The sequence below is a fragment of the Amblyraja radiata genome, chromosome 4 (genome assembly GCF_010909765.2).
Source record: "Amblyraja radiata isolate CabotCenter1 chromosome 4, sAmbRad1.1.pri, whole genome shotgun sequence".
NCBI lineage: Eukaryota > Metazoa > Chordata > Chondrichthyes > Rajiformes > Rajidae > Amblyraja > Amblyraja radiata.
Window position 1 is genome coordinate 31,738,319 of NC_045959.1, and position 14,760 is coordinate 31,753,078.

The window sequence follows — 14,760 nt, forward strand, 5'->3', positions numbered from 1 at the left end:
CCTCGGCCACAATGTGGTGGCTCCGTGCCCGGAGCGTCGCAAGTGGGTTACTGACCCCGATCCCCTCCTTCACAACGCTCCTGCCCTCCCCGCAACTTTACCCCGGGCCAGACTCCCCAAACACTGTGAAAGGAGCTTCCCCCCCCCGGGAAATACGGTATTTAAAAACATAAAGCACCAAGAAATGTACTTATCACGTTATTGGTAGACGAACTCCATTCTTCGCTCTTTGTTTCCTAATATACTCTTAAAATAATGACAATCCATATTTGAAAAACCCGCCAAGAAACTTGTGCTGCGCATGCGCAGTACAGCAAAGGCAAAATTTCAGCTGCCTTCAGACCCGCTTATCATTGACGGCTTGAAGCAGCGTTGATGGCACGTGGGCTGCACAGACCTTCGCGTGTTGCAAGTGCTGTGGTTGAAAGGCACGGAGAATTATGCCTACCTAAGAGATCGATCTCTTAGATAGGCATAATTCTCCCATGCCTTTACTATTTATATTTAATAATTACCATTTCATAATTTTAGTCACGGTAGGCAGTGCCTACCTTGCCTACCCTGACTGCACGCGCCTGCCTGGAGTATTGTGTGCAGTTTTGGTCCCCTAATTTGAGGAAGGACATTCTTGCTATTGAGGGAGTGCAGCGTAGGTTCACAAGATTAATTCCTGGGATGAGGGACTGTCATATGCTGAGAGAATGGAGCGGCTGGGCTTGTATACTCTGGAGTTTAGAAGGATGAGGGGGCATCTTATTGAAACATATAGGATTATTAAGGGTTTGGACAGGCTAGAGGCAAGAAATATGTTCCCGATGTTGGGGGAGTCCAGAACCAGGGGCCACAGTTTAAGAATAAGGGGTAAGTCATTTAGAACTTTCCCCCACAGAGAGTTGTGAGTCTGTGGAATTCTCTGCCTCAGAGGGTGGTGGAGGCCGGTTCTCTGGATACTTTCAAGAGAGAGCTAGATAGAGCTCTTAAAGATAGCGGTCAGGGGATATGGAGAGAAGGCAACAACGGGGTACTAATTGCGGATGATCAGCCATGATCACATTGAATGGCGATGCTGGCTCGAAGGGCCAAATGACCTACTACTGCACCTATTGTCTATTTGAAATGTTTCTATTAATTGTCCTGTCTTCCCATCATCTGAAACAAATACATTTTTGTATCTTTTTTGGGACGCTAAAAATTGATTCTGTCCCAAAATTTCCAAAAGCAAGTCCAGATACTTTTTTGTGTAGGAAGGAACTGCAGGTGCTGGTTTAAACTGAAAATACACAAAATGCTGGAGTAACAGCGGGACAGACAGCATCTCTGGAGGGAAGGAATGGGTGACGTTTCTTGTCAAGACCCTACTTCAGGCAGAGAGTCCCGGGAAAATGGGATGCTTCCCATGACTCTCAGTCTGCAGAGGGCTCTCAACCCGAAACATGACCCATTCCTTCTCTCCAGAAATGCTGCCTGTCCCGCTGAGTTACTCCAGGTACTTTATTAATCTGTTTATTTTGATAAAGTCCCTGGATTTTATTTTCATTGCCAAAATAATTTGGTCGTCTTATGCCTGCCATGGCCTTTGTCCCTTTCATTGTGAACACTCAACTTATTTCAACGCATAAAATTACCATCAGCAAATAATTGTGAGATGGTTAGGAAGACAAACTGAAATTTTCAACACTCAAAAGGAGCATTGGAGAGGTAAAAAACATAAAGGAAACACCTTGAAATGGAAATGTTAGAAATATCTCGCATCGCCTTGCACCAGACGATATATTTCATTCTAGGTTATGAATTATGCAGTATATTTGAAATTCTAATTGTGCAGCATCACTTGTATTTGGTGTGCTATGGCATCCAGAGAAACAATCCAGCTAACTGATTGAATTATCTGAAAAAGGCTCTCAACCCGAAACGTCACCTATTCCTTTTCTCCAGAGATGCTGTCTGACCCGCTGACTTACTCCAGCTTTTTGTGTCTAACTGATCTGTTTATTGATTGATTCAAGATAGTCCAATTAGACACTTCCTCCACAGTGCTATCCACTGTGGGGGGATGATTTTTTTTGTCTAACTGTAGTCCTGTAGGTCTGTGTCCAAGATGGCTGCCGTGAAGGGAGAGTGGACGCTGGCACGAATTGGTTGCCGCTGCTCTCTCTTCACACTGTGTTTTTGATTTTCTGTTTTTGGATTGAATTCTGTTTTTAATTTGTGTCATTGTGATGTCTTTAATTACTTGTTTTACTCCGATTATATGTTTTTATTCCGATTACTATGTAAGGTGTCCTTGAGATTTTGTATGAAAGGCGCCCATTAAATATAAAATTTATTATTATTATTATTATTTAATTTCTCCATCTGTGCTGCGATTGTTTATCTAAGCATGTGATTAAGTTCAAATAGGTTTTCTCCAACTTATTTGACTTTATCGTTTCACTTATCAAGATGCTTGCACCTATTCCTTCGCTCCATCGATGCTTCCTCAATCGATTGATCAATCCTTTCTCTTGATAATCTTCAGTTTATATGCATTATTCAACAGTAGACTTTGAAGTTTAGAATTTCAACAAAAGTCGGGGTTTTCTAAACCCTTGCACTCACCCCCATGTCACAACACTTTTGTTTTTCTTCTCCCTGTGTAAAAACAAAAAAAATATTTTCTTTTTAACAGCTACTTCTTTGTCCTTTAAAATATTGCTGGCCAACGTATAATTACAAAGATGTGTAAAATTGATGTTATGTTGGACAGTGAGTCAGATAATTATTTAACCAGTGAAAATTTGACATTTAAGCACTAAAATGCCTTCAGTCACTTCCTGGCGAGGATGCGACTATTGTCCGAGTCGCGCCCTCGCCCCCCTCCTCACGGCCTACCAACTGGATTGGCGTGACCTTTCCTGCCGGGACCGGACCAGAGCTTCAACAGCAGCGGCGCAGCGCTGGATACATCGCGGAGTGGGCGAGGCCTTACCTGGGATCGCCGTTTCGAGCCCCGGAGTGTTGGGCCTGCTGCATCGACATCGCCGAGCTGTGGTTGCGGAGCATCCAGCGCGGGCGGCGTTGACTTCAACATCGCGGAGTCCTGGGACCCTTTGGCGGGGTTCACCAGCATGAATCTCTGCCCAGCGCGGCCTGTGGACTTCGGGAGCCGCGGACTACGGTGGGAGGTGGAAGGTGGCCGATTCAGAGGTCCAGGCAGCTGAGGTTGTTCTACCTTTCGACGTCGGGGTTCCATCGTTCCCGGCGAGAGGGCCTGAACATTGGGTCGCCCGTAGCGGCGACTGTGGAGGGCTCGGGAGGCCCCGACCACGGGTGAACATTGGGGAACATCAGTGAGGAGATTGACTGAACTTTGGTTCCTTCCCTCACAGTGGGGAACTTTGGTGCCGCTGTGGGGATGTTTGTGTTGTGGACTGCCGTGTTCTGTGTTTTTGTGCTTTTTTATTTGTATGACTGTAAGGAAAATAGCATTTCGTTGTTTCTTAATTGAAGACAATGACAATAAATTGAATCAAATCAAAATCAATAAAAGTTTGACGTACACAATTTGCGCTAGATGTTGAGCAAATCTCCAGAAGACATGTGACACCAAGATACTGGTAGCAGAAATGTACATGGTAACCCAGCAAAAGAGTTGCTGGAACCCCAGGAAATTGCTACAAATTATCTAAGTTTCTTTTGAGGTTTCAGTGTTTCTTCCAAAATTTTATGAAGAATAATTTGAATTCTCAGTGGAAATTACCCAAACAAAAAAGAAGTAATATGCTGCATTGATTCAAGCATCAGATGAGGTGGATACAGCGACTGCTACTTTGAATAGATATTTCCCTGTGGAGCATATTAATGCAGTTTTGTTTTAAACCAGTTTCACCTCAGAAAAAGACTATTAAAGAAAGGGTGTTTTTTTTATTTTAAATAATTCCAGTAAAAATGCAGAAAGAACCAAGTCAAAATAAAACTAATTATTCTGCTTCCTACACTGACATCGCTTTTGCAAATTATTTCCCTTCTACCAAAACTTTAATGTTCAACTTCTGTAAAGATTTGCATGTTTTTGTGCAGTGAGCAGCATGCACTTGTTGTCCTATCTGTACTGTTTAAGATTTACTGTAGAATCTTGTAGAATACAGTAGACTTTGGAAAAATGTTGTGAATGCTTTGATCATGTTTTGATTATATATTTTATAATATGTATGTGGATGGAACTGCACATGCTTTGAATGAACTGCCTTTATTGCCCAGGAAAAAGCGCTTATTAAAAACATTTTTAATCTTAATATAAATGGGGGACCTATCTGACATGTAGAAGTACTGACGGACCCAGAAAACTAGATTTGCTTTAAATATATATGATTCCCCACCAATACATAATATGTGGTTAGATTCCTTAGTTGGAGGTTTTAATATCTCCAGACTAAAAATAATAAATATATATACTGGTCCCTGGATGCACAATTTCATCATTAATGACTTGTGTTAAGAATCCTCCTTCGGTAAAGTAAAGCCCATGGTAAACCTGTCATACCTTGCAGTATCTTCCCTGTCCTTGGGGTTGTCTGGGTTGCCAACTGTAGAGGCTTTACAGGATGTTTAATCGTGTGATATTCTAAACACATCTTATCTCACCGTTCAGTTTCAGTTTAGTTTATTGTCACGTGCATCGAGGTACAGTGATAATCTTTTGTTATGTGCTAACCAGTCAGCAGAAAGATTTCATGGTTTCAATTGAGCCATTTCAATCGAACATGATTTCAATCGAGCCATTTACAGTGTATAGAAACATAATAAGGGAATAACGTTTAGTGCAAGGTAAAGCTAATAAAATCCGATCAAAGATAGGGTCAACAATGAGGTAGATAGTAGTTCAGGACTGCTCTCTAGTTGCGGTTGGATGATTCAGTTGCCTGATAACAGCTGGGAAGAAACTGTCCCTGAACCTGGAGGTGCGCGTTTGCACACTTCTCTACCTTTGCACAATGTGAGAGGGGAGAAGAGGCCAAGGTGCGATTCGTCCTTGATTATGCTGCTGGCCTTGCCGAGGCAGCGTGAGGTATAAATGGAGTCAATGGAAGCGAGGTTGGTTTGTGTGACTGTCTGGGCTGTGTCCACAACTCGCTGTAATTTCTTGTGGAACATGATGTTGGATTGCAAATGTTTTTGCCAATTGTAAAAGTTAAAACCCTGCAGCTGAGCATACTCACTTGTGGTCATCCAGCAGGTATAGTCCAACAGACGGCAAGAACCAGGAAACCTGCTGTTAGTGTGCAAAAGAGAGAACCCGGGGAACCTGAAGACAGAGGAGCAACTCGCAGAGGTGAGAGGAACTTTTGACAAAATGAGAATTCACTGAAATTCTGTGGCTAACAATCCATAATCTCAAAACCCAACAATGTTAATGACTCTTCTGATGGTCGATCTTAATTAATAATAATGGATGTAAGATATCCTGCTGCAATGTTAATTCTATAAACCATAACCAGTATCACTTTGTACTTCACAAGAATGGTCAAGGCTTCCCTGTCACCTACATTGTCACAGGCTCAAGATGAGTTGTCTCTTGTAGACTGTTAGATGGACTCTGAAAGAGACAACTGGTGGTATAGTTTAGAGCTAATCTGTACTTGAATTTCAAGGATCAACGGGGCTGTTCAAACTGACTTTAACTAAACCACAAAGGGCCGTAATCTTGTGTTTGAGGTACTTCCCAAGCATATCACTGTAAACTCTTTCCAAACCATTCCCTGAGATTATATTTATTGTCAAAAATAGTTTATCTCCATTTTTTAATTTATACCAACTTCCTTTGCAATGAAGTTGTAATAACCTGAATTCTGAAAGTGTTTTGCTTAAGAACGTTGCTCCTCCCTTCCTACTTGCGCCAGTGAGAATCCATGCTTTCCATTTCCAGATACTGCGTGCTCCTAACCAAATGAAATTGTGGTGATTACCCGCACTATGCTCACTTGGTCACCTTTCGGGGACTGTTGCATTCTCAGTTCCAGTCACTGTCTATTAACGCATGGACCATTTGGCACCATTTAGATAATAATCTGCCTTCCTGTTTTTGCTATCAAAGTGGATAACCTCACATTTATCCACATTAAAATGCATCTGCAGGGAACGGGGATTCCCCTCCGCCACCATAGATGAGGCTCACACCAGGGTCTCATCCATACCCCGTAACACTGCTCTCTCTCCCCATCCCCGCACACGCAACAAGGGCAGAGTCCCTCTGGTCCTCACCTTTCACCCCACCAGCCGGCAAATACAACACATAATCCTCCGCCATTTCCGCCACCTCCAACGTGACCCCACCACTCGCCACATCTTCCCATCTCCCCCCATGTCTGCCTTCCGCAAAGACCGCTCCCTCCGCAACTCCCTCGTCAATTCTTCACTTCCCTCCCGCACCACCCCCTCCCCGGGCACTTTCCGTTGCAACCGCAAGAAATGCAACACCTGTCCCTTCACCTCCACCCTCGACTCCATTCAAGGTCCCAAGCAGTCGTTCCAGGTGCGACAAAGGTTCACCTGTATCTCCTCCAACCTCATCTACTGCATCCGCTGCTCTAGATGTCAGCTGATTTACATCGGTGAGACCAAGCGTAGGTTGGGCGACCGTTTCGCCGAACACCTCCGCTCAGTCCGCAATAACCTACCTGACCTCCCGGTGGCTCAGCACTTCAACTCCCCCTCCCATTCCCAATCCGACCTCTCTGTCCTGGGTCTCCTCCATTGCCAGAGTGAGCAACAGCGGAAATTGGAGGAACAGCACCTCATATTCCGTCTGGGGTCCTTGCGTCCCCTTGGCATCAACATTGAATTCTCCCAATTTGGCTAGCCCGTGCTGTCCCCTCCCCCCCTCCCCTTCCTTCACCCTCTAGCTGTCTCCTCCCATCCGCCCGCCCTCGGGCTCCTCCTCCTCCTCCCTTTGTCCTTCTTTCTTTCCCCACCCCCTATCAGTCTGAAGAAGGGTTTCGGCCCGAAACGTCGCCTATTTCCTTCGCTCCATAGATGCTGCTGCACCCGCTGAGTTCCTCCAGCAATTTTGTGTACCTGCCACTCACTCAACCTGTCCAAGTCACCCTGCATTCTCATAGCATCCTCCTCACAGTTCACACTGCCACCCAGCAGCAGTGGATTCAACTCGGAAATGCCAGCCGTAGGTACTCGGGGTTATTTTTTTTAATCGTGGACATTTTTCAACATGTTGAAAAAACTTCCCGACTTACCTGATGCCCCGAGTACCTACGGCCAGCATTACGAGCCGCTACGAAATATCTACGGACTCGCTACGGACTCCTACGGACTCGCTACGGACATTCTCCGAGTTTGAATCAAGGGGAAAACTCGGGAGAATTCGTGAGTAACTCAGGAAAGTGGGACAGGGGCTTAACAGTCCAAGATCCCTTTTCACATCTATGCTTCTTAAGGTCTTGCAATTTACTATATAATTTCTCTTTGTATTTGACCTCCTCAAGTGCAACATCTCAAACCTGCGTGACCAAGCGCAGGCTCGGCGATCATTTCACTGAACACCTCCACTCAGTCCGTCGTAACCTACCTGATCTCCCGGTGGCTCAGAACTTCAACTCCTCCCCCCCCATTACCAATCTGACCTTTCTGTCCAAGCGCAAATTGGAGGAACAGCAACTCATATTTCGCTTGGGTAGTTTACACCCCAGCAGTATGAACATTGATTTAACTAACTTAAGATAGCCCTTACTTTCTCTCTCCTTCCCCTTCCCAGTTCTCCCACTAGTCTTACTGTCTCTGCCTACATTCTATCTTTGTCCCACCCCCTCCCCTGACATCAGTCTGAAGAAGGGCCTCGAACTGAAACGTCGCCCATTCCTCTCCAGTGATGCTGCCTCACCCGCTGAGTTACTCCAGATTTTTGTGTCTACCTCTGATTAAACTCCATCTACCATTTCTCTGCCCATATCTCAAATTGAAAATCGTGATCATATTAAAACTGGAGCATTGTTAAGGGGCTGAGTGGCCTATGCCTGCTACTAATCCACATAGAGTTAGATTTGGATGGATGACATCCGAGTTGGCCAGTACTGACGGCATCTGGGAGATTGGTTGTAACAAAAATGAACTGCAGACACTGGTCTATACCTTAGATGGGCACTAAATGCTGGCGTAACTCCAGCAAATGGTTCAGCGAAGAGCTTTGTTTCTATCTATGTTTCTATGTTTTGCTGCATGTTATATAATCAAATCAGATAACACTGTACATTAGTACATTCAAGCCATACTCGAGTACAATAGGAAGAGCAAATGGGAAGATGTTGCTTGGAAATGGAAAATGGATAGGTGACGTTTCCATTCCACTCCAGAAAACACGACACAAATCAAAGATGTGAAAAATAAATACAAAAGTAAACCAGCATCTGCAGTTCCTTCCGACACAAAAATTGTTAGTGTTTAAAGTGAACTGCAGTCTGTAGGAAGTTAGTAATGGTGTAATTGTGTGAATAGAGAAAAGGCAAGTGGAGTTTAACTCCATTGACGAGACTGAAGAAGGGTCTCGACCCAAATAATTGCAAGTGCTGGACAGGTAACATCTGCAGAGAACCACAGTTAACACATTAGGCCAATGAACTTCCACATTCTCAGAACATGGCCATCTATGCGCTGGATTAACTAAATACAGATTGTACAACTTCTTTGTAAAACACCTCTGTTCAGTGACATTTTAAACTTTCAGTTGCTCTTCAATTTAATACCCCAGCCCAATCCCACTCTGTCTTTAGTCTCCTAAAATAATTTCAGCAAAGCCTGGCACACACTCAAGCATCACACTTTTGCCAGGTACATCACAGCCTTTGCATTGAATCAAACAACTTCAGTCAAGCAATCTCTCCAAAGATGGACACAAAATGCTGGAGTAACTCAGCAGATCAGGCAGCTTCTCTGGATAGAAGGAATGAATAACGTTTCTGGTCGAGACCCTTCTTCAGACCAAGAAGTCATCAGTCTGAAGAAGGGTCTCGACCCAAAATCTACCCATTGGCCCCTCCTTATCTGGATCCACATATTACAAGCCAGATCCTGCTGCCTTCTCCCCTCATTATAGGCTATCTCTCCTTGACACTCTCAGTCCTGATGCAGAGTCTCAATCTGAAACATTGCCTCTCCCTTTGCCTCCGTAATGCTGCCTGACCTCCTGAATTCACCCAGAGACCTTTTTTTTCACGATTTGTGTTTTCTGGCCATACCAATGTAGGTTGTCACATTACTATTGAGTTCAGCTCTAGCGTTCCATTCTGCCATGTTCTGTGCCTGGATGTGACTTCATTTTTCTTTCCTTCCTCCAGCCTCTCTGGGCAACTCGCTGTAAGGTCCAGTTTTCGAAGCTCGTGTTTCGAATTGTTGACACAAGGACAGAAAGCTGTGGCTTTCCATTCTCGGCTTCCACTGCGGGATGGTAACTCCGGAGTGCCGGAAAACCACTATCCTGAGCAACTCTTCCAGAAGCTTTTGAGAACTGGTGGAAATTGGGACCCAAATGTACATCATCATTTAAATTATTCAGCTCTTCAACACTCGAGAAGACTCATTAACAATCTCAGTTATTTAACAGTCGATCTTTTTAAGCCAATTAGATACCTAACAAAACTGCGTTGATTATCCGTTGGTGTTGTGTGATAATGGTTCAGTTAGTGTGAGGTTCAAAAATCGTTTGGCACCCTTAAGTTCTTCCTTATGCCAGAAGTCAATGCTTCTTTTAGAAACAAAAAAGAACATAGAAATGAATTACTGTAATGACTGTGAAATAAATACCAACCAATGTAAAGAACACACAGGGAAGAGGACAGTAGCTCTCACCTTTACACCTGCAGCATGATGGTTGGCGTGATGAACTGAAAATGATACCATCCACCACATTCAGTTTTTCATAGGACTTGCAATTGCTATTATACCACTTTGCATTATTTTGCAAGCTTCTAAGTTGCAAGATGCAAGAACTTTCAGAAAGTGGATTCATGTTCATAGTATTAATACAAAAAATTGTTGTTCCTCCTCAGTGCTTCCTTCCTCCTTTACACTCTCCAGAAATCCATCATATTAACCTAACCTAGCCACTAAATCTCATGAAGGGTCTGGGAATGCAAGCAGAATTAGAAACCCTTTGAATTTACACTGATAGTTACTTAAAACAACGAACAAAAACTTTAATGTAAAAATTAGTTAGACATTTCTTTCAGTTATACTTTGTGAAAAGGATGTGTTGATCTGCAACAATGTTATCCAACAAATGTAGAAGAGGCAAATACTATCAATTTTTGTTAAAATGCTTGCTGCAGATTGTTAAGACTATAAAATACACAATCTAGTGTTATAATCCAATATTTAAATATCTAAATGTGATTTTTAATTTACTCAACTGAAAATTGTTAAGAGTAGTGTTGCTACTGAAAACCAAACTGTAAAGGGCCTGTCCCACCGAGGTAATTTTTTCGGCGACTGTCACAGTCATAGGGGGGTTCTCCAAAAAAACGGAGACTGGACCCCCCCACGACAATGTCTACGACACCCTTCCACCTAGCCGACAACCGGTGACCCATTAGGACATCCACCTACGATCACACCTACGACAACCAAAGTCAACCTACGTCCACAAGCTACGACAAGGTACGACCCTGTCGGCGACAACTGAAGACAACGGCAGACAATTCAGTTGCCGGTACCTCTCGCCGGTTGACATAGGTTGATGTAGGTAGTCACCAATGGAATTCATTGAAGTCAGCACCCGGCGACAACCAACATCACCTGGCGACAACCTGCGTCATCCTGGTAACAACCTATGTCAGCACCTACAACAGGAGAAGACAAGTCACGTCAAGCCCAGTCGCCAAAAAGTTTTGAACATTTCAAAATCCACCTGTAGTCGCTGAAAAAATCTCCTGTGGGAAAGGGGCTTAACTCACCCAATCTGGTGTTACAATCCAAGATTTAAATATATGTGATTTTTAACTTGCTCCACAGTCTAAAGGTAAGATCTAGCCTTTGGATTTACTTTATGTGATTTTAATATTTCAGATGAACTCAGCTTGCAATCTGTATGATTCAAGTATTTTTATTATATTACAGTTCTACTTGTTTTTCTCTGATTTTTTTAATTCACTACAATATAATCTGCATGTGGTCATTTGCATATGGGTGCCCAGCCCCACCCCTAAGTATTGACTTTCAATACATTTTTTTTTAATTTATTGACTTGTTCGGAAATTGTCCAAATCACAGGAGAAAGAGCAGAGATAGAAGTAGATACTCAAGTTGTCAGGACATGATGAGTGGTGTTCACAAGGTTCTATGTGGAGACTGGAATTAATGAATGCACATGTGAATTGGATAATGGATGGAGAGACACATGCTCATATACCAATGATACAAAGATAGACAAGATTGTAACCAGTTCAGACGATGCATTAAATGACAAATATTATTCATAAATGGCAAAACTGTGGTATCTAGATAATTTCATTAAAGTGCCATGGATAATTTCAGTGGAACTTATTGGCCTTTGCATCCAAAGAAGTAAATTGCAGAGGGATAACTTTACCACAATAACGCAAAGCCTACACCCGGAGCTTTTCTGAACAACACGTCTTAAAAAGCATATTTGATCACAGAAAAAAACATTCTTTTTAAAAGTCCTAGGTGTTTCACGAGTGTCATTGGCCAAAATTTCTACATGCAAAGGATTGTTTAGAACTCGTTCACAAAGGTGCATGGATGCCGGGTCAAGTCCGAATTTTAAATATGAGTGGTGAATTTGTGTTACTAAAATCTTTATACCATTGATTAATAGGCAGGTATATGGAGGTTAATTATCCTCATTTTGTTCCTATGTTCCTTTGACCTCTTGTCTATACAAGTAATACAATGTGGGTCAGGAAGCACATCCTAAATAAAATGCATTTGGCAGATTCTATTGGCAATTAGTACTATTAAGTTCTACTTTTTTAATTTTGAATTGAACCTCCAGGTTCATGTTAAAAAAATTTTTTAATGGGAATTATTAAACAAGATAGTGCTGCTTACCACTGAAAATATTGAGAATGTTTCCTGTTCTTTCTTTCCATTCACTTGGCCCTCGTGTCAAATTCAGCAGATACACAGGCATTTTATTTTTAGGATCGTTACACTTTGTACAAAAATGACACTGATCCCTGTCAAATGTTTTGCACAAAAAAAATGGATTGTCTGGGGAAAATGATTTTAGCAAGTGTAATTCCCATATATGTAAATAATGGTATGCACAGTTAAATCACTGGTGTACTTTAAATCATCCTTTGAAGATATACTCATATTCGAGTGAAGTCTGCAGAGCTGCATTCTTAATCACTGAAGAATTGTTAGCGTTCAGCTGCATGTGAATATACTACTTTTGAACAACCTTTCTGAATGCAAAGTCATATCAGAAATGATTAAGACCAGCAATTTTTACCTGCTGTTTGTGAAAGTCTTTAGCCAGGTAACTTATGCATAAATCATGGTTCAATGTCATTAGGAAAGATTAAGGAAGCTAAATTCATTCATTTACTCAGAGAGTGGTCTTTACTCAGAGAGTGGTAGCTGTGTGGAATGAGCTTCCAGTGAAGGTGGTGGAGGCAGGTTCGTTTTTATCATTTAAAAATAAATTGGATAGTTATATGGATGGGAAAGGAATGGAGGGTTATGGTCTGAGCGCAGGTATATGGGACTAGGGGAGATTATGTGTTCGGCACGGACTAGAAGGGTCGAGATGGCCTGTTTCCGTGCTGTAATTGTTATATGGTTATATGGTTATAAATCCAAAAGAATAACTATTAAGTAGGCAAAACATTTTTCGGTGGAACGGTGGCGCAGCGGTAGAGTTGCTGCCTTACAGCGCTTGCAGCGCTTGCAGCGCCAGAGACCTGGGTTCGATCCCGACTATGGGTGCTGTCTGTATGGAGTTTGTACGTTCTCCCCGTGACCTGTGTGGGTTTTCTCCGGGATCTTCGGTTTCCTCCCACACTCCAAAGACGTGCAGGTGTGTAGGTTAATTGGTTTGGTAAATGTAAAAATTGTCCCTGTAGGATTGTGTTAATGTGTGGGGATCGCTGGTCGGCGCGGACCCGGTGGGCCGAAGTGCCTGTTTCCACGCTGTATCTCTAAACTAAGCTAAATTTAAATTGTGAACATTCATTCCAAAGTTAATAGTTTACCTTGCATGCAAGTGAAATGACTGTTCTTGACATAACACATTGGGTGAACATGTTGGCATTAGACTTGAGCTATGAAACATCCCTTGTTCTGCATTTGTTCTGAATGGCTAATCGGCTAATCAATACAGGGTTGCATCTTGGAGATCTCCAGAGCTAAACAGCAAAATCAGTTACTTGTGATCACTCAGTAATATGTTCTGATGATATGTTACCTGTTAGCACAAGTTAGCATGAGTCACGACTCGTCATTTATTTTTACCTAGAAGTTGAATTAGATTCAACAAAGTGATTTTGAAAGTTGCTGAATATCATTTTTGTCCATCTAGTTTGCAAAAATTGTAATCCTTTGAATTTTCACTACCCGCCCCATCCCGAACAAAAATAGAAAAGGAATATGCACAAATTTAATTTAAATTTTTGTTTGAAATGGACAGCCTAGTAAAAATTACATAATACCACCACACTCAAGAACTTTTATTTCAAACCTGCGAACATGGACTGAAAAGTTAGAAGAAAATTGATAATTAAATTCAGAACTAAATTTTCCCCATCTCATCTGCTTCTTAGTCATTTCCTCTGCATCCACTTCCTGTTATCACCACTTCTGCTGTCTTCACATTTTCTCTGGTCCCCTTATCCACTAAATTTAAAGTAAATCTAAGTGACCTCCGTGCCCTGTTAGTATCAGTGCTGTTAACATAATGGGGACTTTAAGTGTTTATTAGAACCTCTTCTCTTAACACTTAACAGGTTCTACATTATTTTTTACACATTTGCACTTGTGAAAAAGATTCTGCAATAATTGTGGTTTCCCTTCGTACAATCATTTCTAAACTTTTTTATTTCTAAATTTGCAGTACACTGACTGAACAAATGAAATTTAAAAATGTTTTGTTATCTTGGGTTGTAAGTGGTTTCTAGGTTTTCTACCAATTGTTTTCACTATTCTCTCCAACAGTAAATTGCCATGGTCAAGAAAAACAATGCTTTGGAATAATTACCAAGCAGTAATCAAAGAGACAAACCTAATTTGAGGAAGGACATCCTTGTGATTGAGGCAGTGCAGCGAAGGTTCACGAGATTGATCCCTGGGATGGCGGGACTGTCATATGAGGAAAGATTGGAAAGACTAGGCTTGTATTCACTGGAGTTTAGAAGGATGAGGGAGGATCTTATAGATACATATAAAATTATAAAAGGACTGGACAAGCTAGATGCAGAAATAATGTTCCCAATGTTGGGCAAGTCCAGAACCAGGGGCCACAGTCTTAGAATAAAGGGGAGGCCATTTAAGACTAAGGTGAGAAAAAACTTTTTCACCCAGAGAGTTGTGAATTTGTGGAATTCCCTGCCACAGAGGGCAGTGGAGGCCAAATCACTGGATGGATTTAAGAGAGAGTTAGATAGAGCTCTATGGGCTAATGGAATCAAGGGATATGGGGAGAAGGCGGGCACGGGTTATTGATTGGGGACGATCAGCCATGATCACAATGAATGGCGGTGCTGGCTCGAAGGGCCGAATAGCCTCTTCCTGCACCTATTTTCTATGTTTTGCTCA

At 42.3% G+C, this 14,760-nt stretch overlaps 1 protein-coding gene and 1 long non-coding RNA gene across 3 annotated transcripts in view; one reads left to right on the plus strand and one right to left on the minus strand.

Annotated features, from left to right (window-relative positions):
• samd12 (sterile alpha motif domain containing 12) overlaps positions 1-10,520 on the plus strand; it is a 128,441-nt gene extending 117,921 nt beyond the window's left edge. The window contains exons 5-6 of one of the 2 annotated variants that reach the window (XM_033019205.1): positions 5,216-5,311; positions 9,324-10,520. In XM_033019205.1, the coding sequence (XP_032875096.1) occupies positions 5,216-5,311; positions 9,324-9,346 (119 nt within the window). In that variant the 3' untranslated portion in view covers positions 9,347-10,520. Of the gene's footprint in view, positions 1-5,212; positions 5,312-9,323 lie in introns of both variants that reach the window. The other variant, XM_033019204.1, reaches the window with a different exon arrangement.
• LOC116971978 lies at positions 125-10,993 on the minus strand. Its single transcript, XR_004411675.1, has 4 exons — positions 10,892-10,993; positions 1,914-1,918; positions 1,355-1,358; positions 125-135 (listed from the first exon to the last, which is right to left on the minus strand). It is a non-coding gene; the product is annotated as an uncharacterized LOC116971978 (long non-coding RNA).
• Between the last annotated feature and the right edge of the window lie 3,767 nt (positions 10,994-14,760).